Source organism: Hydra vulgaris, chromosome 12 (assembly GCF_038396675.1).
Source record: "Hydra vulgaris chromosome 12, alternate assembly HydraT2T_AEP".
In the NCBI taxonomy this organism is placed as follows: Eukaryota; Metazoa; Cnidaria; class Hydrozoa; order Anthoathecata; family Hydridae; genus Hydra; species Hydra vulgaris.
The window spans coordinates 83252925-83265357 of record NC_088931.1 but is presented as its reverse complement, the minus strand read 5'-3'; the positions used below and the strand labels follow the sequence as shown (position 1 = coordinate 83265357).

At 28.9% G+C, this 12433-nt stretch overlaps 1 protein-coding gene across 2 annotated transcripts in view; it reads right to left on the bottom strand.

Annotated features, from left to right (window-relative positions):
• Positions 1-8525, bottom strand: part of LOC100206609 (ataxin-10) — a 40303-nt gene extending 31778 nt beyond the window's left edge. Inside the window, exons 1-4 of one of the 2 annotated variants that reach the window (XM_065814703.1) lie at positions 8401-8525; positions 7786-7938; positions 2846-2919; positions 2610-2721 (exon numbers count right to left, since the gene is read on the bottom strand). In XM_065814703.1, coding sequence (XP_065670775.1) covers positions 2610-2721; positions 2846-2919; positions 7786-7938; positions 8401-8453 — 392 coding nt within the window. In that variant the 5' untranslated portion in view covers positions 8454-8525. The remainder of the gene's footprint in view (positions 1-2609; positions 2722-2845; positions 2920-7785; positions 7939-8400) is intronic. The other variant, XM_065814704.1, reaches the window with a different exon arrangement.
• Between the last annotated feature and the right edge of the window lie 3908 nt (positions 8526-12433).

Below are 12433 nucleotides of genomic sequence, written 5' to 3'. Positions count from 1 at the left end.
TAATGTTGGCGCAATTGGAGCAGAATCCAATCAACTTTTTTTCTAAGTAGTTATTAGTAATATTAGCTTGTTTCTCCGTGCAACGACCTTGTTCGCCAAGGTTCGTGTTTCGGAGTTATAGAGTTGAGAGAGGGTTATAACCACAATAAAGTAGCCTCCTCTTCTGTAGTGGCCTTCTCAGCCTTGAGGAGGGGAATTAACAAAAAAAAAAAAAATCTAACATTATTTAACTTTCTATTACTGAAGAGCATATTGTTTCTGCATCTTGCTTTTCTAATACAACAAGTTTGACAAAAAATGTTGCTATTGAAGTATGATGATTCATGCACTCTTTTGAAGTGTGTACGCTTTTTTTGCTTGTAAAATCACATTGTGCATAATATTTGCGACCCAACTTCTTGTTTGAAATTATCATTCCATCATATTTGTCTTTAAAGTTCTTATATTGTTGCACAGACCAGCATTGAAGAAGATTATCTTTAGTGTTAAAGTTGTTATCAGTTTTTGTCTCAATTATTGATGTGCTGCTTTCTTAAAGTTGAATAGGTTGCGATTGTAATGGATTTGTATCAACCAAAGCCATTTAGTAAAGAACAGGTTCCAATTTTTGTATTTTGATGAAAAAATCTATCACACACTGCTGTCTTTCCATTGCATTAATTTTAAGGGTTGCAAAATTAAATACTTAATGGTTAAATTTCCTTAATGGTTTACTTAATGGTTTTAATTACTTAATGGTTAAATTAAATACTTATTACTTAATGGTTAAATTTCCAAGTAAAAATGAAGACATAAGCACAAGTCACACAAAAACAAAATCAATGAATACATTACTGAACTTTTAGGAAACAGTTCTACTGAACCGGTGCAAATCAGCTGAATCCTACCACTATATATATATATGTATATATATATATATATTTGCTTAACTAATTACTAAAATGATTATCATCTCCATCATCATCACCATCAACAACACCATCACCCTCTTAACCACCATCAATCAACAAATACATAACAACATACAATATAATACAATAAAATAAATAATATAACAACAAAAAAACTATTTTAACTGATAAAAGATCAAATTTCATATTATAAAGATAAGTCCATGTTATCAGGTTAACATCAGGTTAACAGGTTGTCATTCCATATTAACAAGGTAATGTTAACAAATATCAGGTTATATTAACAAGGTAATGCTACAATATAACCTGATATATTTTACATTCTCAATTAGACATAATAGTTTTTTATAGTAATTTGTATCTAGTTTTTATTTTACTTTTTATTAAATTTATTTAGGTGAGTTAAGTCACTCTTTACTACAGCTATTCACAAAAGTTTAAACGATTGCAGAATTTTTATCAAGTATGCTTGGTTTTTGTTGAATAAAAAAAAACTGTAAAATGATATCGAATTAATTTTTTTATTTATTAAAGAAAAGTAATTAGCTTTAAAATGAATGTGAACATATTATAAAAATTTTAATATTTAGTTAGAAAAAAACACTTACAAAAAATCATATAGAAAAAATAAGAAGCACAAAAGTTTAAACGAATTGCAACATTCGAACAAAAAATGAAAAAAAAAAGCAAAGTTTTTATAGCAAAGATAAACTCGTTTATGCATTGATTCAACTAATTTCATCCACATCACGTGAGGTAACTTCAGCCAGTACTCATTCAAAAGTTACCGAACCTCCACCGCCTTGTCGACAACGTTGCAAAAACCTGTCTGAATATTTCTCAGTTGCAAATCTTTTGACATTGATTCTTCCCTTGCGGTTTACGACTTGAAAACTAGCTTCATCACTCCAAATAACTTTTGCCCACTGTTCTACAGACCAGTCCAGCCTTTCTTTGGACCACACTTGTCATTTACGTTATCCGTGATTGAAAAAATAGGTTTACTAACAGCTATGTACGTTCCGATACTTTTGTCCAACAATGTTCGTCTCACAAACTCTCTGCTAACTTTTGGATTATTTTTTGACTCGTTGAAGATTTGTGCTAACTTTTTGTAGCTGAGTCTGGGGTTTTCTCTGCTCATTCTGAATATACCACTTTTGTCATAGTTGCTAAGTTTGGATGGTCTCCCAGTACGCGGCAAGTCGGAGACATCCTTTGTAAGTTCCCAGGTCTTGATGGTTTTTCGAACGCAATATTCAGAAATGTGAAGTATTTTGCCTATTTGAACGTTTATGTGATTTTTTGTCCTCAATTAATTAGCAAATAATTGATGGTAAATAAAATTGTTTAAACTTTTGAGACACCTCTTAATTAGTATCACCTACTTTTTAATGAAATTTCTGAGTAAAGTGATGAGTCGAAACCTTCTTTTTATTCTATTAACAAATAACCTATTTACCAAATTGGAAAAAAAATTATTTTGATATCTATTTCCGTTAGATTTTTATTTAAGAAAAACCGAAGCTTAGATCTTAAAATTCTGTAATTGTTTAAACTTTTGTGAATAGCTGTATATTACCAATACTAATTATATATAAACATTAAAAATAATATATATGATTATAAAACTTTTTATTGTAACATCAACAATTAAAACAAAAATAATAAAATAGAATATCAATTAAACATTTATACAATAACATATATGATGAACATAAATCCCAAACAGATTTGACAGCTGCATTATTTTGAACAACCAAATTTCCCAAGAACTCCATGCATACTTTATTGCATTTTAAAAGCATTTCTAAAACAAAAACTCTTAGTAAATATTATTTCTAAATCAAAAAGAACCCTGGATGGACTAACCTTTAAAGAACTTTTAGTCAATATTGTTCTATAAAAAATCAATATTAATATCTAGCATATACCTTTTTTCAAGACCAACTGCATATCTAATAGTTTTTTCAAAATATTAATAAATGCAGGAAGAAGATTGGCTGATCTAAACAAATTTAATAATATAATGCCTCATAGAAAACATTTCACATACATATCATCATCATCAACATCATCATCATCAACATCATCATCATTATCATCCTTAACATCACCATTATCATCATCACCATCATTATCATCAATTGATTGCAACTTTGCAATCGATAGTATATGTGGTTTTTATGAGAGGTTAGTAGTGAATGATAATCCAAGAAGACGTAAAGAAGAGGACTTGCCATAAAGTAGTGGGTTGCCATTCATCAATATAGGAATGTGGACAGTATTGTGACAGTTGCTTGTAGTAAACAACTGAGTTTTGTTAGTGTCAAAATTTACAAGCCACTTCAAGCCCCAAGCTGTTACAAAAGTGAGATCAAATTCAAGATCAGCTGCATGTTTGAAGCAATCAAAAAAAGAATACCATTTGTCAAGACTGGAGTATAAAGTTGTTGTCAGCAAATAGATCCACTTTAGGTGTCAGGAAGATAATTAATGTAGATAAGAAATAACACAGGACCAAGGATAGAACTTGAGATACTCCAGAAGTTACTGGAAAAAAAAAAGAGTGTTGGCCTACAAGGAAGATTTTAGTAAAGCAGATAGAAAGAAATGATTTGATTCTCAAAAACTTTTCCAGATACACCATATGGAGCAAGCTTATGGAGAAGACCAGCATGCCAAACTTTTTTAAAAGCTTTAGATATATCAAGAGCAATAGCCCTTGATTTGCTACCTCCATCTAATGCACAATAGAATCTTTCAGTTACAGCAGTTAGCAGGTCAGTCGAAGAATGAGAAGATTGAAAACCATATTAATTGTCAGAGAGTAAATTATTAGACTCAAGATAAGATGTTTAAAAATTGTTGATCAAAAACACAAATCTCCAGGAATTCTCAAACTTTTTTTATCTGGTATTCTGGAATGACTGCCGAGGTCTTAGGATTCAGCCAATCAAAAGTACCATGGTATGTTCTAGAATGTTCCGTGGCTCCTGAACTCTACCATTTTTGATTTTTACAGGCTCTTTGGTGTTCCGCATTTCTTGAAATGATTTTCTTTTTGGTCTCACTAATATATATACTTCTGCATGAGAATTTAAGTTCGTAAACACCCGATTTGGTGGTAGTTTTGTTTTGTTGTTGCATAGTGTGTTATTTAAATTGGGAGCTGAAGTAAATATAACTCTGATATTTTGTTTTCTAAATTCTCTTTGGAGTTGAGGGCCAATAATAGATATCCAAGGTAGTTTAACAAACTGCTTATCTAATTGTTTAGATGTAGTATTTTTTGAAACGCGGTCTAAATAGTTTTTTGTTATTTTAATAAGATGACTTTTGTTATAGCCGTTTTCAAAAAATGTATTTATGAGGAAATCAATTTCTTGCTCAACATAGAAATCCTTTAAAGACGACAGTGATTATGCTTGGATTGATGTTAGAGTTTGGTTTTATTTGAACATTGGTTATCGCATTCTTACGGTGTATTTGAAATTTATAAAATCCATTCATTGTATTTGTAATAGAAATATCTAAAAAGTTAAGTTTTTTCTTTCATTTTCAAGTTCAAAAATATATTTCATGGAGGGGTTTTATTTATTTAAAATTTTAAAAAACAGTTCTTGTTTTTCTTTTAAATCGAAGCGAGCATGGGTATTGCCTGTCTTTTTTAAGTTATTGGTTGGAATGAATTAACAAAGGCTATATTAAGGGCTCTTTTTTCCATATTTTGCAAAAATGCTTCAGCTATAACTACCATCAACGATAAACCAATTGGACCTGAATTAAGCAAAATTCGGATTTTATCTTCGTAGAAAAGACACTTGCTTAATGAAAGTTAAATTAACTGGTGTATATCTAAAAGAGTTAATTTAGTCCTAGTTTTTAACCCCTCTAAATCATCATTCAATATGTTAACAATCTATATATATATATTTACATATATATATATATATATATATATATATATATATATATATATATATATATATATATATATATATATATATATATACATATATATATATATATATATATATATATATATATATATATATTTATATATATATATATATATATATATATATCCAAAAAATACACTAATACAATATATTTTTATATTTATATAATTAATCAAACTATATAATTAAGCCCTAGAGGCCTTTCAAAAAATCATCAGTAGTGAGTTTTGGTATTATTGCAAGATTTATGTATTGAAAACAAAAATAATTTAAATTGCAGATTGTTGCTATGAGTAACTATTGTGATGGATTAAATTCTAATAATACGCAGGAAGTATCAATTAAAAGTATCATGTTTTTGTTTGTGCAGACACTTTTCATATGATAACAAAAAACTTTCATTGTTAAGCTCAAGGAAAACAAAAATTTGGAAAAAAGGTTCAATTACACTTTGGTGGGAAAGTTGACAGATATAAACATGGTTGTCAAACCTATCAGTTCTGCAACAAGAAATATGTTTGTTTATTCGTAATCTTAAATTGTCAGTTTTACCAGTATATGTGGCTTGTTTTTTGCATGACAAACATTTAAGGTAATAAATTACATTTTTGCTGTTGCAGTGATGTGATTTTTTATTTTCCAAATAGTACCATTAGATGTTTCAAACTTATCTATTTCTTGAAGGTAGAGTTTGCATATTTTACCCCGAATGTCTGAGCATTTAAATATGCTAATCTTCTCATTAGTTGCTTCAACTTTTGAAGAAGTAAGTCTTCTTAGTAAGTTAGGAGGTTGTTTAAATGCTAATACTGGATGAATATTATAAAAAAAATTTTTGACTTTTTCATTATGAGATATTTTGAGTAAAAGGTTAGCTTCTGAGATTAAAGGTTGACAATTGAGATTGCTATAGTGTTGTCACTAAAGGAAATATTTCTTTAGACTTCTTTTGTGGTGCTGGTCCTAGTAGTTTTGCATTATGGAATGTTTTATCTATGATTTTATCAGGATATTCACAATCTTTCAACCATGACTTAAGTTCTGTTAGACAACATTTTTCAATTTTATAATTAGATGTAAAAACAATTATTCTTTTAGCTAAATTATAAGGAATATTCTTTTTGATGTGAAATGGATGATGACTGTAATAGTTTAAGTATTCATGAGTGTTAGTTTCTTTATAATAAATGTTTGTTTAAATTTTTTTGTAATTTTCAAGAATAATTGCGATGTCTAAAAAGTCAATTAATTTTTTTTAGAAAACTCCTTGCCAAAATCAGTTGTAAAACTGATTGAATCATTTAAACTAGTAAGTGAAATTTGAACTTTTCTGATGTCAAGATGTTTTGGCCAGATTATAAAATCATCATCAATATATCTAAAATAAAATGTCTCTATATCCTCTAATTCACAGTTATAAAAATACTGAGGTAGGATTATTGGAAAAAGAATATTCTCTTCTAAAAATCCGATAGTTAGACGAGCATAATCTGGTGCAAAATCTGTACCCATGACTGTACCATTTGTTTGGTGAAGTAATTGTTTATCGAATATGAAAGTATTGTTATTTAAAATAAAAAATGCCTACTCAATTATAAATTCAGGTGTAAATCTTTTATCTATCAATTCTTTATATTTAAAGATCCAGAACTTTAGGGCTTTTAAACCAAGATAATGTGAAATGCTTGTGTAAAGGTTAACAATGTGGCATGTCATTATACGACTTTGTGATTCAAACTCTCTTGAGATTTTTCTGAGGAAATCCAAGTCATCTTTAATGAAAGATTTTTGTTTCTTTACAATCGGTGATAAAATTATATGTAAAAACTGACTAAAATAAGATGTTGACGAATTCATTTCGGCAATAATTGGTCTACCTTTAAGATCATTTGGTAGTTTCATTTCAATAAATAAAGACTTTTTTACCTAGTTAATGATTTCTTGACATATGTGAATTTTAGGAAATACATAGAAATTACTAGATTTCGATTTGAAGCTTGTGATATATTTTGTCTCATTCCTCGTGAGGCATTTATGTTTATTTATCAATTTAATAAGTTTATTATTGTAAGCAAGTTATTATTATAAGCAATTAAGATTGCTAGAAACTATTTTATCAGATTCAGAACTTATTTTTTCATATGTATTAACAGAAAAAAAATGGTCTTGATATTCAAGTTTGTTAATATAATATGTTGAATCCATTACAACTAAAGTATTACCTTTGTCAGCTTTTTTGATGACTTTCATTTCTTGTAATTCTGTAATCGCTGCTCTTTCTTGTTTTGTAATGTTATCCCGAGCTTCACATTAAAAAAATTCAAACAAAAAATTGTCCGCCTTTTTCCTTGCACGCACCGGTACCTTTTGGTTAACCCTTCCCCATATCTAGGTACATAATTTATGAATGACCCCATAAGCACCAATTACCAAACCTGAATATCGCTCTTGAAGACTTGATGCCTAGTGCTTATTATGGCACTCGTTAATATTGTGTTTCAGTTTTACAAGCCCGAAATATCGCACTGGGCGATTTCATTCTTTGCACGCACTGATATATATATATTATATATATATATTATATATATATAATATATATATATATATATATATATATATATATATATATATATATATATATATATATATATATATTATATATATTATATATATATATTATATATATATATATTTATATATATATATATATATATATACATATATATATATATATATATACATATATATATATATATATATATATATATATATATATATATATATATATTATATATATATATATATATATATATGTTGTCCATCATTAGGAGATGTATATACCCTGAAATTAAGAGTATAACATTTTGGCCTAACATCTAATCGTCCTGCTGTACAGGATGGCTTTCACTTACAAAATGATGTCTTGGTTTTTCTTCGAGTTAATGCAGGTATTACGCAAGAAGCGAACAGAATGATATAAATTGCATAAATCTTCTTCTTTAACTTCATGAAAAGAATCCAAATATTTCTTCACATTTTTAAAGTCATCAAGTTTAATGCTCTCACTGCAAAATAAGAAAATAATCTTGTTTTTCATTTTTTTATCAAACATCTTTAAAAAAAAAAAATTTAGTATTATTGTTAGTACTTTATTTAATATTTTTCAAATAATCAATAAATATATTCATCCTTATCTTTATTAAAATATATTTTCTTGTGTATAACTATGCAATAATACAATTAAAAATTTAATTAAAAAGAATTATCTGAATATAATTCAAGAATTTTAGAACATAAATAAGTTTTTTTTCAACAAAAAAAATTAAATCAATTCAGAATATTCCAGAACTTTTCACCAATAAAATATATACTATCATTAATTATAATTCTTTTTAGTAACAGAAGCTCCTAACAATTATAATGGTGATTTTACACTATAATTTTCTTTTACCTTCACCAAGGTTAAGGAGCCTGGCCTGCCTCAGGATTATTTACTTATATTGTATTTACATATTAATACAGCTTACCGATATTCAAATTTTTTTGCCAAATCAGCCAGATGTAAGTAATTTGATTGCATTCTTCAATTTTTCAAAGTTTAATGCTTTATGTCAAATATACGGAAAGTAATAATTATATAAAATTATGATATAAAATATGATATAAAATTATTATTTTCTAGTAGACTGGTTTTTATGTAAATATCAAATTGTTTTTTTTGAAGAACAATAAAAAAAAAGAATTAAAAAAAAAAAAATCCTGTAGAAAAATAAAGAAATTAGTTATAAAGAAATAATTATATCAATATAAAACTAAGAAAATCTAAAAATTGTATTTTAATTTTAAAAAATTCATTTTAAGTCAATATAAAAAATCATCTTTAGAAAAATTTTGTGTATAAAAATTTAAAAACAGCAAACATCAAAATTTAAAACATTTAAACTTCATTATATGTTCAAACTTACATAGAAACTTAAGTATATTTTTAAACTTACATGGAAACTTCAGTGATGATGATAATTAGGTTGATTATAATAGATAATTAAGAATAATATTATTACAGAATTTTCTTTGTACAATAATTTCAAAAAAAAAATTTAATAAAATAAACTGTTTGACCATAAACTATTTTATAAACATCCTATAATGTAATCACTACAAAATTACTGAAGATAAACAAAGATTTCCAGATTTAATAGGTTGCTATTGAATTCAAACCTCCTCATCAAATAAAATTTCAATATAAAATATATTTAATTGTGTAAAAATATATGTAATAATGAATTTAAAGAAAAGAAAAAATATCCTTCTTTGTGATACTTAAAAATAAAGTAAAAGAAAGATTAGTAAAAAATGTTTGGTGCATCAACTCTGTAATTGAATGAAAACCTAAAAAACAAAAACAACAATTTAGAGTTATGTACAGCAAAAGTACCGCACCCCACAACTTCACCGCACACCACAACTTCACAACCAGACACAAACCACACACCACAACTTCACAACCAGACACTCTTCACAAAAAGCTAAATAACTTTATTTAATATTGAGAATTTGTAGGATTTTCTTTTCTGGAATATAGTTGTTTACTAGACCAATTTTGCAATGTAAAAAAAAAAAATTTTTAACTTTAAATTTCTATGGAAAATAAGATTTTATTTTTTTAAAAAGTGTCTGCTTTTTGGAAAATTGTCTCTAAAAGCAGACAGTTCCAAATTATATGAAAAAAACAGATAAATTGATAAATTCAATATTTTTTTACAAGCAGAAAAAACTAGAAAAAATAAATAAAAAAATATAAGCAAGTTTAAACTTGAAATAAAAATAAAAACTTATAAACTAGGTTCTGCAACTTTTCGTGCAAAAGAATTCTTCGTCTTTTATATATTTTTTTGGAAGACAAGGCTCACAAAGCCACAAACTGCAATTTGATTTTTGCAAGTTTTTCATAAAACTTGCATCTCTGGCTTTTTATTTTCAACTAACTTTGGGCACGTTTTGTACTTTTTTTGGCTTTCTTAGCAGGAATTTTTACTTCTGCTGCAGCAAATTCAACAATGTTTGTTTTAATAGCTTTGTGTCGTCTTTTCCTTCTCCATGCTTCTTCTGTAAAAGCCACCTCTCTTGTATGGTTCAGACTTTGTCAACTCACCTAAAGACAAATCTAAATTGTTTGCTAAGAACTTTTCATCAATATCATCTCTTGATTCCACTAGTTGCATTCTACCTGATATAGCTGTCAAACAGGTTGATCCATTGCTTGACATATCACTCCAGCTTCTGTATCTAAAGTGATTTCCTGCTTAGACTCTAAAATTCATTCTCGTGTTACTTATCATTCAATTAAGTCTCATCCTTTTTCTGTGACTGTTCTTAAGTGCTCCAAAAACTCTTATTCATTTAGTTTTTTTCCTTGAACATCAGTTCTTTGGAATTTGCTTCCTTCATTTTGCTTTCCTGACTCATATAATTTGCAATCTTTTTAAGTCATCTGTCAATCGTTATCTTGCTCTACAATCTTCATCTTTTCTCTTCCAGTAACTTCCAATTCTAATTAGTGGTTGCTTGCAGCTTTGTTGGAAGCAAAGATGTTTAAAAAAATAAAAAAAAACTTGACCAGCCACTGTTCTGACATTTCTAGCTTTTTTTGCAGCATGTTTGTAAGCATTTTGGAATTGAAATTGCTTCAAGAGAGCTCTTTCAAAACTGATTTTTACACGAGTCACCAATTTTTCTTGATAAGTTAAACTTAAAGTTGGAATTGAAGTTGGAGTTGCAGGCGTAATTAAGGTTTGTGTTTGTCGAGCAGTTTGAGGCAAAGAACTTGGGCTGCGTGGTGATTTTGTAACTGCTGATGATGTTATTAAGGTGTTGTTAAAAGTTTGACAAATTTGTAATTTTGATTTGTCGATGTTGTCTTGCTTTAATGGAAAGAGTCCACTGTTTCCAAAACTAGTAATAATTTGAGTACGGTTGTAAGCTTTGTTGCTTCTTTACAACTGTGCAGGGAGACTTGGGAAAAATTTTTTGGACAAATTGCTAAAACCACTTTCAGCATAAAATTATTTTTAAATATCATGCCAAACATATTTGACATGGTAAAATACACCAACATCAAGAGGCTGCAGAATGCGAAATGAATTGGGCGGGAATGCAAATTAGTGTTATATTGATTTCTAATCACTTTAAGGCTACACTTAATGACATGTATATGCTGTGACCATCCAAAAGTAAAATATTTGGACCACCAATTTTTTGAATGTGAGGAATAAATATTTCATTGAGCCACTGCAAAAATTTATTACTTTCCATCCAACCAAAGGTGGATGTTGTGTAAGGTGTGTTTGGTGATCCTTTAATCCAATCATCAAAGTCGATTCTTTGATTTGTAAACAGCAAAAAGTGGTATTTATTGTCAGATCAGGTTATCCTGCTACTGGTAACATGTAACCCAGTACAATCTGCTTCATGTCCTGCTGCCTTGTAGGATACGCCTTTTTAGGCAAAGGCTAGGAGATGCCAACTCCGATTTAAAACACCCCCTGCCTTGAAGCTCTTGGTTGAGTAAAGGCTAGAGATGGTGTCTCGATAAAAATACTCATCTTGGGCAGATGTTAAATGCACCCAGCTACTGTCTTGTAGAAGGCCTCCTAGGCAAAGACTTAAGGGGTAAACAGATTCTATCTGTTGACCAGCCTCGCACCCCTTCTTCATCTATTAGGCTGGCGCAGATGTATTTTTAATACATTGTTTCCAGTTTAGGATGTTGAATGCTGGATCTTCTTGACTCAATGCAAGGGTTTGCTTGTGTCACTGTTTTTATGACTAGGCAACTCATTCTATTAACTCCTAATGAGGGTACAGCTCTAAAACTCAGTTTTATGGTTCTGAGGCCGGCTGGTAGTCAGGTTTCCCGAACTCTGTGGTAGCTCTCAGAGAGGCTGATTCCATCAACAGCTGAAAAATATCAAAGTATTAACAGTGCCATGTTGCGCATGGATGGTGTCCCTGTTTGTACTTTTGGTGTGCATTAGGGTTTATTAGTAGTAATGAGGCAATTGCTTGGGCTATTAAACGGTGTTCTGAGTACTATCTATGCTTTGAGTCAAGTTCTTCAATCTAATTTAAAAATGAATAAAGTACCAAAAACTATAAAACACAAAAAACCATCATCATCACCAAGTTCTCTAAACCTATCATTCACTAATATTCGTGGTCTTCGAAGTAACTTTTCTTCTGTTGAGTCTTATCTCTTGCAAAGTTCACCAGACCTACTTGCTCTTTGTGAGACTAATTTGAGTTCGGCTGTCTCATCTTGTGATCTTAGTGTTGATGGTTATCTTCCTCTGATTCGTAAAGACTCCAATAGCCACATGCTTAGCCTGGGCATTTACATTCGTAAGAATTCACCTGTTTGTCGTGAAACTAGGTTTGAATCCACAGACTATTCTTTCATGTGCTTTCGTTTAGCACCACTTCACGCTATTGCCTTTCTCTTTGTTCTATATCGATCTCCTTCATCTCAAGACTGTACACTTTTTGATGTTATTTCTGATCATA